The sequence below is a fragment of the Scyliorhinus canicula genome, chromosome 20 (genome assembly GCF_902713615.1).
Source record: "Scyliorhinus canicula chromosome 20, sScyCan1.1, whole genome shotgun sequence".
In the NCBI taxonomy this organism is placed as follows: domain Eukaryota; kingdom Metazoa; phylum Chordata; class Chondrichthyes; order Carcharhiniformes; family Scyliorhinidae; genus Scyliorhinus; species Scyliorhinus canicula.
In genome coordinates, this window is record NC_052165.1 from 57,448,858 (window position 1) to 57,462,076 (window position 13,219).

A 13,219-nucleotide genomic window follows, 5' to 3' on the forward strand; every position below is an offset into this window, starting at 1 on the left:
AATTAATTGCCCCCCTCTCCAAGTTGTCAATTTCTCTACTTACCCTAACTTGACGTAGATGAAGCCCAGACAGAGAAAGACATACAGAATCCACCGTCGAAAGTTCCTGTGCATGTTCTAGAATCAGGGTTTCGCCGGAAAGCCCAAATTGTGCGATCGTGTTGAAATGAAACACCCCCACCCCCCCAAAAAAACACACACTCAAACTCTCAGAACCAGTCTCCCAGTTTGAGCGGTCGGGCGAGACTCAGATCACTGTATAACCTGCTCTCGTGCGCAGTGCCAATGATGGGCCGTTTAGATCCTTCCAATTCCATGAGGATCTCTCTTCCCCATTTGTATTCAGTTCACATAAAGAGAGGGAAACAGACTGACTCCACAGTGTGAGCAAGAGAGGAGAGCAGCGGGTTATTCCAGGTCTGTTCAGGCATTGCATTGCATGTGTTGTTACTTGTCCCGAATTCTCCAGTAACTCTGCTACCTACGATCTGTGTCGAACTGCTGGGCTAGTTGCAGACGGTGGCCGGTTGCCCTTCAGTTTTAAAATATCTCCTCAACTCGCGTCGCGTCGACCTCCGCCTGGCGACATCCATTTACCTGCTGATGGAGGTTGGAACAGAGCAGAGCGACACGGTCGTCACAAAGGAGCGAAATGAGGGAGATGCAGACAAGAGATACGCCTCTAATAAATCAAGATAGGAAAACGGTGTCTAAGCAAGCTGCTGCCCATAGCTCACCAAAACACGTGCTACTTCTCTTCCAAAACCCCTTCGCTGCCAACTAAAAAGATAGAATGTGACAGGTTGTGTTGAGATAAAGGCTATTCTACTGACAAGCGATTCCTGGGATTTCTCCTTCTCCCAGATTTAATTGATTTCATTTAATGCGTTATGGAAACGCCCAAACTACATTTTTAAATTGAAGATGCGGCTTTTTCTCTGAAGTTTCGTAATCGAGTGCAGCAAACCTGGATCTGACATCACAGAGCAACATTTCTGCCTTCAGAGCAGATGCAGAGCGAGACAAAAAGACAAGAAATGTGTGTCCTGGATGGGAATGTCTTACAATCGTCTCACGTCGATTCTCAACACCAAATCATTCCCCAAAGTCAGCACAAGCCTTTTATTAGCGGGGAAGCATCATTTTATTTTGAATGTAAGCTGCACATTTTGTTTCTGTTATTCAGCGAATTTCAGCCCCAAATAAGAGCATTCTGAATGTGACAGGCTGTTTTGTAAAGTGGTGCTGGTGAGGATGTCATTCTCCGAGAGGAATGAATGTCCACAATTGCCCTTGTCCGAAATCAGCAACTTAAATCTACAGCTTGTGTGACGTTGATGTATGGGGGCTTGGGCCAGGACACTCCATATACTTAAATAATCAAGCATAAATTTGACCTAGTCTAAATTTGAGTAGTTTTCCATTAACTACACTTAGAATTCCCTCGCCCCCCCAAAAAAAAACTATCACCGTCTCTGAGAAACAAGTGAGAATCGGACTAAACTGGAGGGAAGCGCATTTGTGGCGAGCTATATTCGTTCAACAATGTGGCACAACCTGGTAACATTGGCATCATTCTCGTGTGGTCGAGATGAAATGGAGGAAGTATTGTTCAAAACCACGCCCCCCCCCCCCCCCCCCCCCCCCCCCAGCTCGCCTTTCCCTATTGATCACGAGGAGGCGGCTCTCCTTATCCAAATGTCTCCTCTTTTCGCAGGTACAGACGGTGAAGGACTTCCTGTGTTCGGCACACACCTTTCCAGAACACCCATTCTCAAGTGGCTTCACAAAGAGAGCTGTGAGGGTGCCAAATATTTCTTAGCCTGTTACTGTCCATCATCTCGTCAGTCTAATGAAAGGTGTCAGTCTGAATACAGACACATGCGTTCTTGCAATTTCTTGAGTGTTGACACACAAATTTCCTGCTAAGAAAAGAGCAAGACCCAATTTCTACCTGGGAGTAAATAATGCCGTCACCTAGGGAACATTATACAATCGTATTGCGTGAAGCAGATAAACCTGCGGATATATTGTGAGAGTCGCCTTATTACGCGCGTGTGCTCGTATCTGTGTGTCTGTGCCTGTATGTGTTTGCCTGAACATAGAACATAGAACATAGAACATAGAACAGTACAGCACAGAACAGGCCCTTCGGCCCTCGATGTTGTGCCAAGCAATGATCACCCTACTCAAACCCACGTATCCACCCTATACCCGTAACCCAACGACCCCCCCCCCCCCCCCCCCCACCTTACTTTTTAGGACACTACGGGCAATTTAGCATGGCCAATCCACCTAACCCGCACATCTTTGGACTGTGGGAGGAAACCAGAGCACCCGGTACCAGGTACCAGGCACCGAGCCTGTGTGTGAGCAAGGCCGTGTTTGTATCTCTGTGTGTGCCTGTATCTGTGTGTGTGCTTGTATCACTGTGTCTACCTGTGCCTGCTGTGTGCCTGTATCTTAGTGTGCGTGCCTGTATATGCCTGTGAATGTGTGCGTCTGCATCTGTGTGAGAATGTGTGTGCTTGTATGAATTTCTGTGCACCTCTACCTGTCTGCATGTCTGTATCTGTGCCTATTTTTGAATGTGTCTGTGCACCTCTGTGTGTGAATGTGTGTCTGTATCTGTGTGTTTGTCAGTATCTCTGTGTGTGTCTGTGTGCATGAATGTGTGTGTACCTCTATCTGTCTGTGTAAATGTGTATCTGTGTGTGAATTAGTGTACCTGTATCTGTTAGTGTGCCTGTATCTAATAATAATAATTGCTTATTGTCACAAGTAGGCTTCAATGAAGTTACTGTGAAAAGCCCCAAGGCGCCACATTCCGGTACCTGTTTGGGGAGGCCGGTACGGGAACTGAGCCCACGCTGCTGGCCATGTCCTGCATTACAAGCCAGCTGTTTAGCCCACTGTGCTAAACCAGCCCCCGTGTGTATGGATGTGTGTGTGTGCAAGTGTGTGTCTGTATCTGTGTGTGTGTCTGTATCTGTGTGTGTGCCTGTATCTCTGTGTCTACCTGTGTCTGCTGTGTGCCTATATCTGTGAGAGCCTGTATCTGCGTGTGCATGTTTGTATATGCATGTTTGAATGAGTGTCTGTATCAGTCTACGTGTGTGTGAGAATGTGTGCTTGTATCTGTGTATGAATTTCTGTGCATCTGTATCTGTGTGAGTGTGTGCCTGTATCTGTATGAATGTGCGTATGTGTGAATGTGTGCACCTCTATCTGTATGAATGTGTACGCCTGTATCTGTGTGTGACTATGTGTCTGCACCTGTGTGTGCATGAGTGTGTGTGGATACCTGTATCAGCCTGTGTAAATGTGTGTGCCTGTATCTGTGTGTGAATGTTTGTGTACCTGTTTCTGTTAGTGTGCCTGTATCAGTGTGTGTGTTTGTATGTATGGATGTGTGTGTGTGCAAGGATGTGTCTGTATCTGTGTGTATGTGAGAATGTGTATGTTGTATCTATGTATGAATTCATGTGCATCTGTACCTGTGTGGATGTGTGTACACCTCTATCTGTGTGCGAATGTGTGTCTGTATCTGTGTGTTTGTCAGTATCTGTGTGTGTGTGTGTGTGTGAATGTGTGTGTACCTCTATCTGCCTATGTAAATGTGTATCTCTGTGTGAATTAGTGTACCTGTATCTTTTAGTGTGCCTGTATCAAATAATAATAATTGCTTATTGTCACAAGTAGATTTCAATGAAGTTACTGTGAAAAGCCCCTAGTCGCCACATTCCGGCGCCTGTTCGGGAGGGCCGGTATGGGAATTGAACCTGCGCTGCTGGCCTTGTCCTGCATTACAAACCAGCTGTTTAGCCCACTGTTTAGCTATGTGCCTATATCTGTGAGAGCCTGTATCTGCATGTGTGTGTCTGTATATGTGTGTGAATGTGTACCTGTGTTTTTGTGTGTGTATGGATGTGTGTGTCTGTATCTGTGTGTATGCCTGTATCTGTGTGTGTGCATGTATCACTGTGTCTACCTGTGTCTGCTGTGTGCCTATATATGTGAGTGCCTGTATCTGCATGTGCATGTTTGTATATTTGTGTTTGTATGTATGTCTATCTGTCTATGTGTGTGAGAATGTGTGTGCTTGTATCTGTGTATGAATTTCTGTGTACCTGTATCTGTGTGAGTGTGTGCCTGTATCTGTGTCTCTGTATGAATGTGCATGTGTGTGAATGTGTGCACCTCTATCTGTGTGAATGTGTATGCCGTTATCTGTATGTGACTGTGTGTCTGCACCTGTGTGTGCGTGTGTGCATGAGTGTGTGTGGATACCTGTATCTGCCTGTGTAAACGTGTGCCTGTATCTGTCTGTGAATGTTTATGTACCTGTATCTGTTAGTGTGCCTGTATCAGTGTGTGTGTTTGTGTGTATGGGTGTGTGTGTGTGTGTGTGCAAGGGTGTGACTGTATCTCTGTGTGTGCCTGTATCCATGTGTGTGCCTGTATCTCTGTGTCTCCCTGTGTCTGCTGTCTGCCTATATCTGTGAGAGCCTGTATCTGCATGTGTGTGTCTGTATATGTGTGTGAATGTGTGTCTGTATCTTTGTGAGTGTGAGAATGTGCATGCTTGTATCTGTGTATGAATTCATGCGCATCTGTACCTGTGTGCATGTGTGCCAACATTGCGTCTCTGTATGAATGCGTGCACACCTCTATCTGTGTGTGAATGTGTGTCTGTATCTGTGTGTGAATGTGTGTCTGTATCTGTGTGTGTGTGTCAGTATCTGTGTGTGTGTGTGTGTGTGTGTGTGCCTGTTTGTCTGAAATCAGTGACTTTGGCCGACCTGTTTCCTACACTGCGTTTCTCTGATTGTACCAGTTACCACTCACTCATTCAAGTCATTTGTATCTGATGTAGGTAAATATCACGCCATCATCTAGCTGTTATCGTAAATTGTTGATCAACTTGAACCTGTAATGCATATCTAACATTTTATACTAGAAACAAAATAGGAACTTGGGCCCCACACATTTTGTCTACCTCAGGTTTACACTTGTTTTTAAAGTATTTATCGCTTCCTTTACTTCAATATTAGTCTGTGTTTGGTCACTCCTTCGCTCTCAGCCTTTACTCTTCTTTCCTTCACACTTTATCTCATTGTTCACCTCCATCATTTTCTCCCCCCCCCCCTTTTCATTTCCTCGCAGCCCTACAATATATTTTATTCGCTTTTTAATCTTTTATTCTTTTCAATGTCTTCACGCCTTCTTGTTTCTCACTAGCTATCCTTTATTCTCTTTCCTCTATCACTGACCTCTTAAGCCATCTCCTTTTCCATCCCACCCAGTTCTTGATTCCCCCCACCCCCCGCCGTTATTTTGCTATTGCTGTGATGACGATTGTGGTGTCAGAATGGTGGGTTTCTTGGGGCCCGGTCTGTCTGCATTCCGAATAATTAATTGATTCATTGATTTCTTTAAATTCTCCTAGTTCTGTTTTCGCACCATATTTACGCAATTCACTAACCCTACTAACATGCACAGTCACACCTGATGCATTATTAAGTAAAAGGGAAGATATGTCTATCAAATATAATTCATTAATAGGTTAGACTCTATCTTCGCATCTGTTCAATCGAAACATGGATGCAAATACTTAAACGTGCTTTGAACTTGGGGAAAGGTCTTCAGCCAGAAGGAGGATTTCTTTTCACACTGGGGCAGGAGAAGACGGTAAGTTTTCTGAAATAACATTTTTGAAATGAAAGGTAATTGAACCGTCTAATGTGCTGTGACAGATCTGTTGTTTGCTCAGATATAAAATGTATCCAGGGATCTAATTTCCCATACAAGCCAAACTCCAGTAACCGCGTTTTGATGTTGGTGGGGGGTTACGAAGAGGATGGAAATTGTTAACTGGAAGTAACACCCTCCTGTGGTGAGCGAACATAATTGCAGCAATCGCACAGTTGACAATTCCACCTGATAGCTCTAACTGTAGGTCAATACTGCCATCTAGCAAACAAGTCACTGAACAGTTTCAATCTCGCCTGACTTCAGTCAGGTGCTTCCTTCAGTAGCTGATTTTAGTCCCAGTCAGAGCAGTACAGTCAGCAGACTGACTGATTAAACGTGTCTCTGTCTGTCTATCGGCTCTGCCAGCAATAGCTTAGTGTTCTCCCCTGACATTTAAAAATGTTGCAGGTTCATGCCCCGCTCCAGGATTCGAGCACAAAAAAAATAAAGGTTGGCCCTCCAGCGCTATGCTATCAAGTGTCCTGTCGTTTAGATGGGACTTTGAATTGGGGCCGGGTCTGCTCTTTCGGGTGAATATAGGAGCCCCCTCCCCCCTCCAACCCCTTCCCCCCAGGGCATTATTTTGAACATGAGCGGGAGAGTTATCCGCAGTGTCCTCGCCAATATCAATCCCTCACCGAACATCCCAGAATGCTGTGTCTGGGGACTTGCTCTGCGCAAATTGGCTGACACATTTCCTTCACGTAAAGCACTATATATGATGTGTTAGGCAGGTTGGTTCCATGTGGACTGCACTCGATGCAGGAAAGCTAGAAACAGATGTCTAACACTGGAGAAGATCCAACACTGTTTTATTCAAGGGTAGAACTGATAAACATATTCAGCTGTGGGTCGACACTATACTGAACTGACTTACTAGCTACCGCATGGTATTTGCACTTGCTAGCTCGTGGACTCTGACTGTCTCAGTGGCTGGGTCCAGAGAGAGCGGGAAACCTAGTGCCCTCTGGCTTTATAGTGGTCGTGTCCTGTCTGGTGATTGGCTGCACTGTGTTGTGTGCTTACTGGTCATCCTGTGTGTCAATCACTGCCTGTCTGCACCTCATTATATACATGAGTGGATATTATGACAATATAAATGCAACTATTTCTTTCTCTGATAGTTGGGAGACCTACTTGCCCCCTACTTACCAGTTACTGCACAGCTGGGTAGGATCAATCCGTCCTCTCAATCTCATTACGATCAGCAACATGTCTCCACAGTACATCGTTTTTCATTGAAAAGTCTCACCACTTCTCTTTCAGAAACCCTGGTGTTACTAATGTTCTTTATCCAAATAATTTTAGACATTTGTTTTGAGCACAGTGACACAAGCCCCCTTCGCCCCTTAACAAAAGCAAAATACTGTGAATGCTGGAGATCTTAAATGTGAACAGAAAATGCAGGAAGAGCTCAGCAGATCTGTGGAGAGAGAAACAGAGTTAACAAGTTCTATTTGACTTCTTCAGAACTGTTTGTTCCTTGCTTCAGCGTTGAAAGACCAGTTTTTCCATCTTCACAGGGCTGCTGAGCACAGGTAACACTTAAACATTTCACTTATTACCAGAGTGGTTTTGTGATTGCACAGACATATCTTCATGAGGGGCAGCAGGGTAGCATGGTGGTTAGCATAAATGCTTCACAGCTCCAGGGTCCCAGGTTCGATTCCCGGCTGGGTCACTGTCTGTGTGGAGTCTGCACGTCCTCCCCCTGTGTGCGTGGGTTTCCTCCGGGTGCTCCGGTTTCCTCCCACAGTCCAAAGATGTGCGGGTTAGGTGGATTGGCCATGCTAAATTGCCCGTAGTGTCCTAATAAAAGTAAGGTTAAGGGGGGGATTGTTGGGTTGCGGGTATGGGGTGGATACTTGGGTTTGAGTAGGGTGATCATGGCTCAGCACAACATTGGGGGCCGAGGGGCCTGTTCTGTGCTGTACTGTTCTATGTTCTATGATATCAAATGCCTTCATTAAAAAAGTTGTGCCCACTTAATTTATTTGCTTTGGGTGCTATTAAGCAATTTCGTCAATTCAAAATTGTTCAGGGACAGTTTTTGAAATGTTCCATTTGTGTGTTGCAACTATTGATTTTGGTGTTTAAATGTTTGAGGATTTGGTGCAAAACTGGAATAGGTGGTCCAGCAGGAAGATGGGCATGCATTTAAAAATAGCATCTTACATTTTTCTAAGACATCCCAAAAATGGCACAATGACCAGATTTGAAGTGCATTGCCTATTCCTATGTAAGCTGGCAAATTCTGGGCAACACAATTCCTTCAGCAGCAATTGGACGAATGGACTGTGAATTTGTTTTTGGTCCTGTTGGTTTGAGAAAAGAATGTTGGTCAGAACACTGAAGAATTTTATCCTCCTCTTCAAATAATGTCAACATTCATCAACTGGAAGCGTCAGAAAAGGCTCAATTTAATGTCTCATCCAAAGAATACCACCAAGACATTCATAGACGTTACAACATGGAAACTGACCATTCTGCTCAACAAGCCTGTGTTGGTGTTTACCCTCCAATTACAAAAATAGTTGTAATCATGTTTACCCATCATGTCCTAATGTTATTTCTACACCTCTTTCTTTATCCATTTACCCAACCTAATGTTGAATGTTACCATAATTTATGTCTTAATTACTAACCTCGGAAGTGAATTCCACAGCTTTATAATTGCATGTGTGAATAAGTTTCTACTGCTCTCCATTCTATCTCTTACATTTAAACTTATTCTTGGTCCCTCAACTACTGAAAACAGTTTCCTTCTATCTACCCAGTCCCATACCCAAATAAGTTCAAATACCTCTATCATATCTCCTGTTAAATGGTAATACAGCAGTTCTTCAACTTAATTTATCTGCTCAGGTTTTATGTGTGAATCATGGTTTCGCCTCTAATTCTTGCCTCTAATTCAGAAGGCTCCCGGATTCAAGTCCCACTCCAGGACTTCAGCACAAAAATCTAGGCTGATGTGCAAGTGCTCAAGGTGCTGCACCTTCAGAGGTGTTCTGTGGGATTCTCCGTCGGCGGATTTATCCGCCCTGCTGGCAGGGCACCCACGTCCGCGCTTTTCCCGATGGCGTGGGGTGGCCCACAATGGGAAGCCCCATTAGCTGGCTGTGGGAACAGAGAATCCTGCTGCTGGCGCGGGTGAAACACTCAGGAAGCGGGGCTGTCTTCCAGGTGAAATATTAAACTGAGAGCCTGTGTGCCCCCTCATGTGGATATAAATGGTATTATCACACTATTTTGAAGAGCAGGAGAGTTATGGATGGTGTCCTGGCCAATATGTATCCATTCATCAACACCACCCACTTGTCTCTTTGCAGGGGTGACTGGCTGTTGTCTCTTCTTGTTCCTGTGTCACACACACACAGACACCCGAGCACCAGCACACACAGATCCAGTCTGCAGTTAGCTTATCTTATTTCCTTGTGTATTCATGAAGGGAACAAACAACATGTCTTTTGCCCCAGAGTCAGTTGTCTAAAATCAGAGAATTTCCAAATTCTCAGAGACAAATCAACAGGAGATGGGCTTTGGGTGTCTGCTGAGATGTGACAATAAGTCTCCGGTGTCTCCCCAATCACAAGAGATTAAAGTTCAGTCTTTTGCATCTTTTCTATCTCCCCTTTCAAGTGTCTCTGCCTGAAGTAGACCTTGACACCCTTCAGATGTGACATTCCATGGTCTCTCTTGGGATCAGTCGGTCAAGTAGAATCACTAGCTACATTTCAAATGTATCTCATTGGTTGTAAAACTTTGGGATGTCCTGAGGTTATAACAGGTGCTTTATAAATACAAGTCTTCACTTTTTTTGAAAGTGAGGCTTGAAAGTAAAACCTTCTGCCTGAGAGGCAAGAGTTCCACAAAGTGAGGTGAATTAATATTTAATACTTGGACAATTGGTACTTTCTGGGAGAGGACTGTGTTTTAAAGCCCAAGGTCTGAGTGCAATGTACATTTCAAACACTGTGAGGGGGTCACATGATGAGCGTAGGAGCAGCTGCATTTTCGCGAGTTCAGGTACTGCCCATCTTTTAATCTTTTTTTATCCTGATGAACATTCCAATATTACTTGTTATTGGAGTGTATGTATGTGCTATATCACTGGAAGATCCTGCCTAGATTTTTGCGATGAAGAGCCGAGTTAAGTCAAAAAATCCTCGATTGAATGAGGCAATCTGAGGCGGCTGGACTGGGGCCCAGGTTATAGTGGTAGTTTTGCTGGTGAGTGAACCTATGCCTCAGTGATGTCAGCATTGTGATGATGGCTGCCATTGTGAATGACGTTTGGAATGATAGTCTCAGCTCTGTGGCACAGGTTGTTGGTGCTCACATTCATGAACAACAAAATATCCTTGAGAGAATAGCAGAAGTGGAGAAGAGAATCCTGTTGCTCGATAGGGGAATCTCCATGGTGAGCTCTCGGTCCTTGGAAAGTCTGTTGTTTATCCTGACCGATTTGGGGAGTTGGAGCCGGACGGAGAGTGTTCATGTGCCTGGCCGAATTTGAGAATCAGCTGCCATGCTTTCGTAATCTTGACTTGAAGGCTGGGCATTTTGTGTTTGACGGAGCACATTGTATCCGGTCTTTGAGGCTTGGGGTTTGTCGGAGACCTGCGTTGTCTTATCATCGATGTTCACTGAGGGGAGTTAAAGGCAGCTGGACACATCGGGTCATCGCCTATATCAGGGCGTAGGTTTATCGGTAACTGGGTGTCGGGACGATGGCATGGCAGAGGTGAAATCACTTCTTTCAATGGGGCTTTGGGAGGATCCTGAATGCTGCTCGGCAATCCAGTCATGGCTTAGAGGATTCCAGATTCCATGGATGTGTTATCATCCTGCAGTTCATTAATAATGCTGAACTTCATTCCCTTGTGATGTGCCATTAATTTTATGTTATTGTCTTTCTTCCTGACAGGGATGTAAGTCATATATGACCACCGAGGCGGTGGTAGCCTGTTGTCCTGTTATGGCAAAAACCATATTGAGTTGGCAATGTGATAGGAAATTTGTGCATAGTCATGCCTTTTTAAAATTCTTTTATGTGCCATAATCCTTGTATTTACAAAGAAGGTGTACATTTTAGATACCTACCCCTCACCTTGTTTTCAGAAAAGTTGAGTGGTATGCCAGCAGAGTGGCGGGTTGGTGTAGTGGTGGGTGGTATACATATGTAAGTTCTCACTACAGATGAGGAAAACTGCAGTTAGAACTATCTGCATCGTGTTTTTAAAATTTTGTTGTTGTTTTGGGTTTAAGGAATCCATGCTTATTTCCTATGAAAGTCCGGACAGGTCATGTATCCGAGAGAGGATGGGGTTCCTTCTGATTCTTCCATGTGGTTGAAGTTGTTGGAGTACAGGGAACTGTGGAATGTTGCTCACCTGGGTGTGGTCCGTTAATCCTTGTTTGACTTTTCTTCAATATTCCTTTGGCTGCATAGGTTGTCACTTGATCGGGTAGGTTAAGGCTGGAGTAACTGTGATTACCTGGGTTGGGCGGAAGATTTGTTGGGTGGAGGAGTGAGTTTCCCTTCCCCGAGTTGTCCTCTTTTTGGGGTTCCTGGTCTGCCACCCCTCTGAGGTAAAGTTCCACTGGAGAGGTAGTGGAGAGCTTGAGTACTGTGGATCGGCACTTTTGGAGTCCTTCTTTCAGTTGGAGGTTAGGCTGAGGAGGGGAAATAGATGCCCAAGTTGACTTCCAGATTGCCCTCCTTTTTGAAGCTGGTGCTCCCCCGGGGAGGCAGTGTTATGTCTGAAATGAGGCTACCCTGCTCTGCCCCAGTATCCATTTTTGTCATGGTGCTGGTCCTTGTCTGGCATCCTTTGGCTAATCCTTGTGTTCCTCTCTTTTGGCGATTAATTTTTCTTTAATTTGGGTAGATAGCGTGCTGATGTAGGTCCCAATTTGGTATATTGTGCCTTTGGGAGGGGTTTCCCTTGCCGTGACTGGAGATGGGGGAGGATCATACCCCTCCTGATTTGATGGGTGTCTCAATGAATATTCCTCTCCTTGTGGTGGGGTCTCCTTGGTCGAGGACAGTGTGAATCTTCTAGTGTTGACAGGGATGGTGTGCTGCCTCTGATGTGTTCAGAGAGGAACGAGGTCGGGAGTGTAGTGAATCCTGGCATGGTGTGGTTTTCCTTGGTTTCTTGCCTCCTGTGTGAGAGGGTGTACACTCCCGAGCCAGGTCTTGTACTGTGGTCGGTATCTTGTTGTTCCCTTTAGCTTGGGAGGTTCCTTCTGGACCGGGATGTCCTGAGAGGTTGAGTGAGGTTTCGAATGAACTGTTTTTTCCCGTCTTGTCTTGTGGTGCGAGGTATGCGCCAGGGAACTTTGTGCTCATGGCTGTATCTTGGTTCCTGTTTCCCTGAGAGCCTCTGCTTTTGGCAGTATTTTTTAAATAATCCTGCCATTGCTAGTCTGTTGGGAGGTGCTGACCACATCGATTATAATCCAAACCAACTGCATGAATACTTGCTGATCTTCTCTGTGTAATTGTGTGGAATTTTGATTATTCTGTGCTGTGCCGGAGATGGGGGTTTGTTGTATCTGGTCTTTATATGTAATATATCCTTTTAGAACTAATCTTCGTGAATTGTTTCTGTAGTTATTGTCTCTGTTATTTGGGGGTTAAAGAATCATTGACTGGTTTCTGCAAAGGTACACACAGGTCTGTATCTGAGAGGGGAACATAGGCATGTGTTATTAATGCCTCTGGTATGACTGGAGCTGGTTGAGATGTGGTCTGGCGCGCTCTTGAGCATGGCCCAAAGATCTTATCCTGGACTCTCGTGGGCGCTGCAGCTGCAGCTTTGGACGTATCCTGACTTGTAGTCTAACACACAATGCTTTGTGCCCTTAGATCTGGTGAAGTGTCGCATTCAGATGGATCCTGGAAAATACCAGAGCATCTTCAAAGGGTTTTCTGGCAGTGTGAAAGAAGATGGTATTCGTGGCCTTGGGAAAGGCTGGGCTCCAACCTTCATTGGCTATTCAATGCAATGGCTGTGCAAATTTGGTTTCTCTGAAGTTTTCAAGAGCGTCCTCTTCTGTTTTTATGTATGCTGAGACATTTATGCTGTATTGTACCAATCTTGATGTTTTGTTGCATTATTTATTATAACGGGAAAAACGTCAATAAAATTTAAAAACAAATTGTGGGGGAATCTGACACGAATGTCTGCTGCTCTGGGTCATGCTGGGGGAGGAACTGCAAGGTGCAGAAGATGAAAGAGGGGAGACTGTGGACTACAACTCGCAGCATGCCCCCAGCTCTGGCATAAAGCGCAGCAAAGGGACAAATGCTTGGTTCCAGGTTCTCCTTGACAGCTGGGGAGATGGTGCAAAAATGTTGCCCATGGGACTGGTTGTGCAGCACGAAACCTGTCCATGGGAGCTGGGGCAGCACGATAAGCCTCAGTGATTCTGGAGCTGAACAGGTAACTGCTCTAGT

At 45.0% G+C, this 13,219-nt stretch overlaps 1 protein-coding gene and 1 long non-coding RNA gene across 3 annotated transcripts in view; one reads left to right on the forward strand and one right to left on the reverse strand.

Annotated features, from left to right (window-relative positions):
- LOC119954628 (protein Wnt-7b) overlaps positions 1–636 on the reverse strand; it is a 115,477-nt gene extending 114,841 nt beyond the window's left edge. Inside the window, exon 1 of one of the 2 annotated variants that reach the window (XM_038779968.1) lies at positions 598–636. Coding sequence is in view for 1 of the 2 variants with exons in the window: in XM_038779966.1 (XP_038635894.1) it covers positions 44–114 (71 nt within the window). In the remaining variant the exon portion in view is untranslated. Of the gene's footprint in view, positions 1–43; positions 560–597 lie in introns of those variants that run through there. The other variant, XM_038779966.1, reaches the window with a different exon arrangement.
- A 14-nt stretch (positions 637–650) lies between these two features.
- On the forward strand, positions 651–12,921 carry LOC119954629. The gene is made up of 2 exons (XR_005458279.1): positions 651–1,155; positions 12,629–12,921. It is a non-coding gene; the product is annotated as an uncharacterized LOC119954629 (long non-coding RNA).
- The last annotated feature ends 298 nt before the right edge of the window (positions 12,922–13,219 follow it).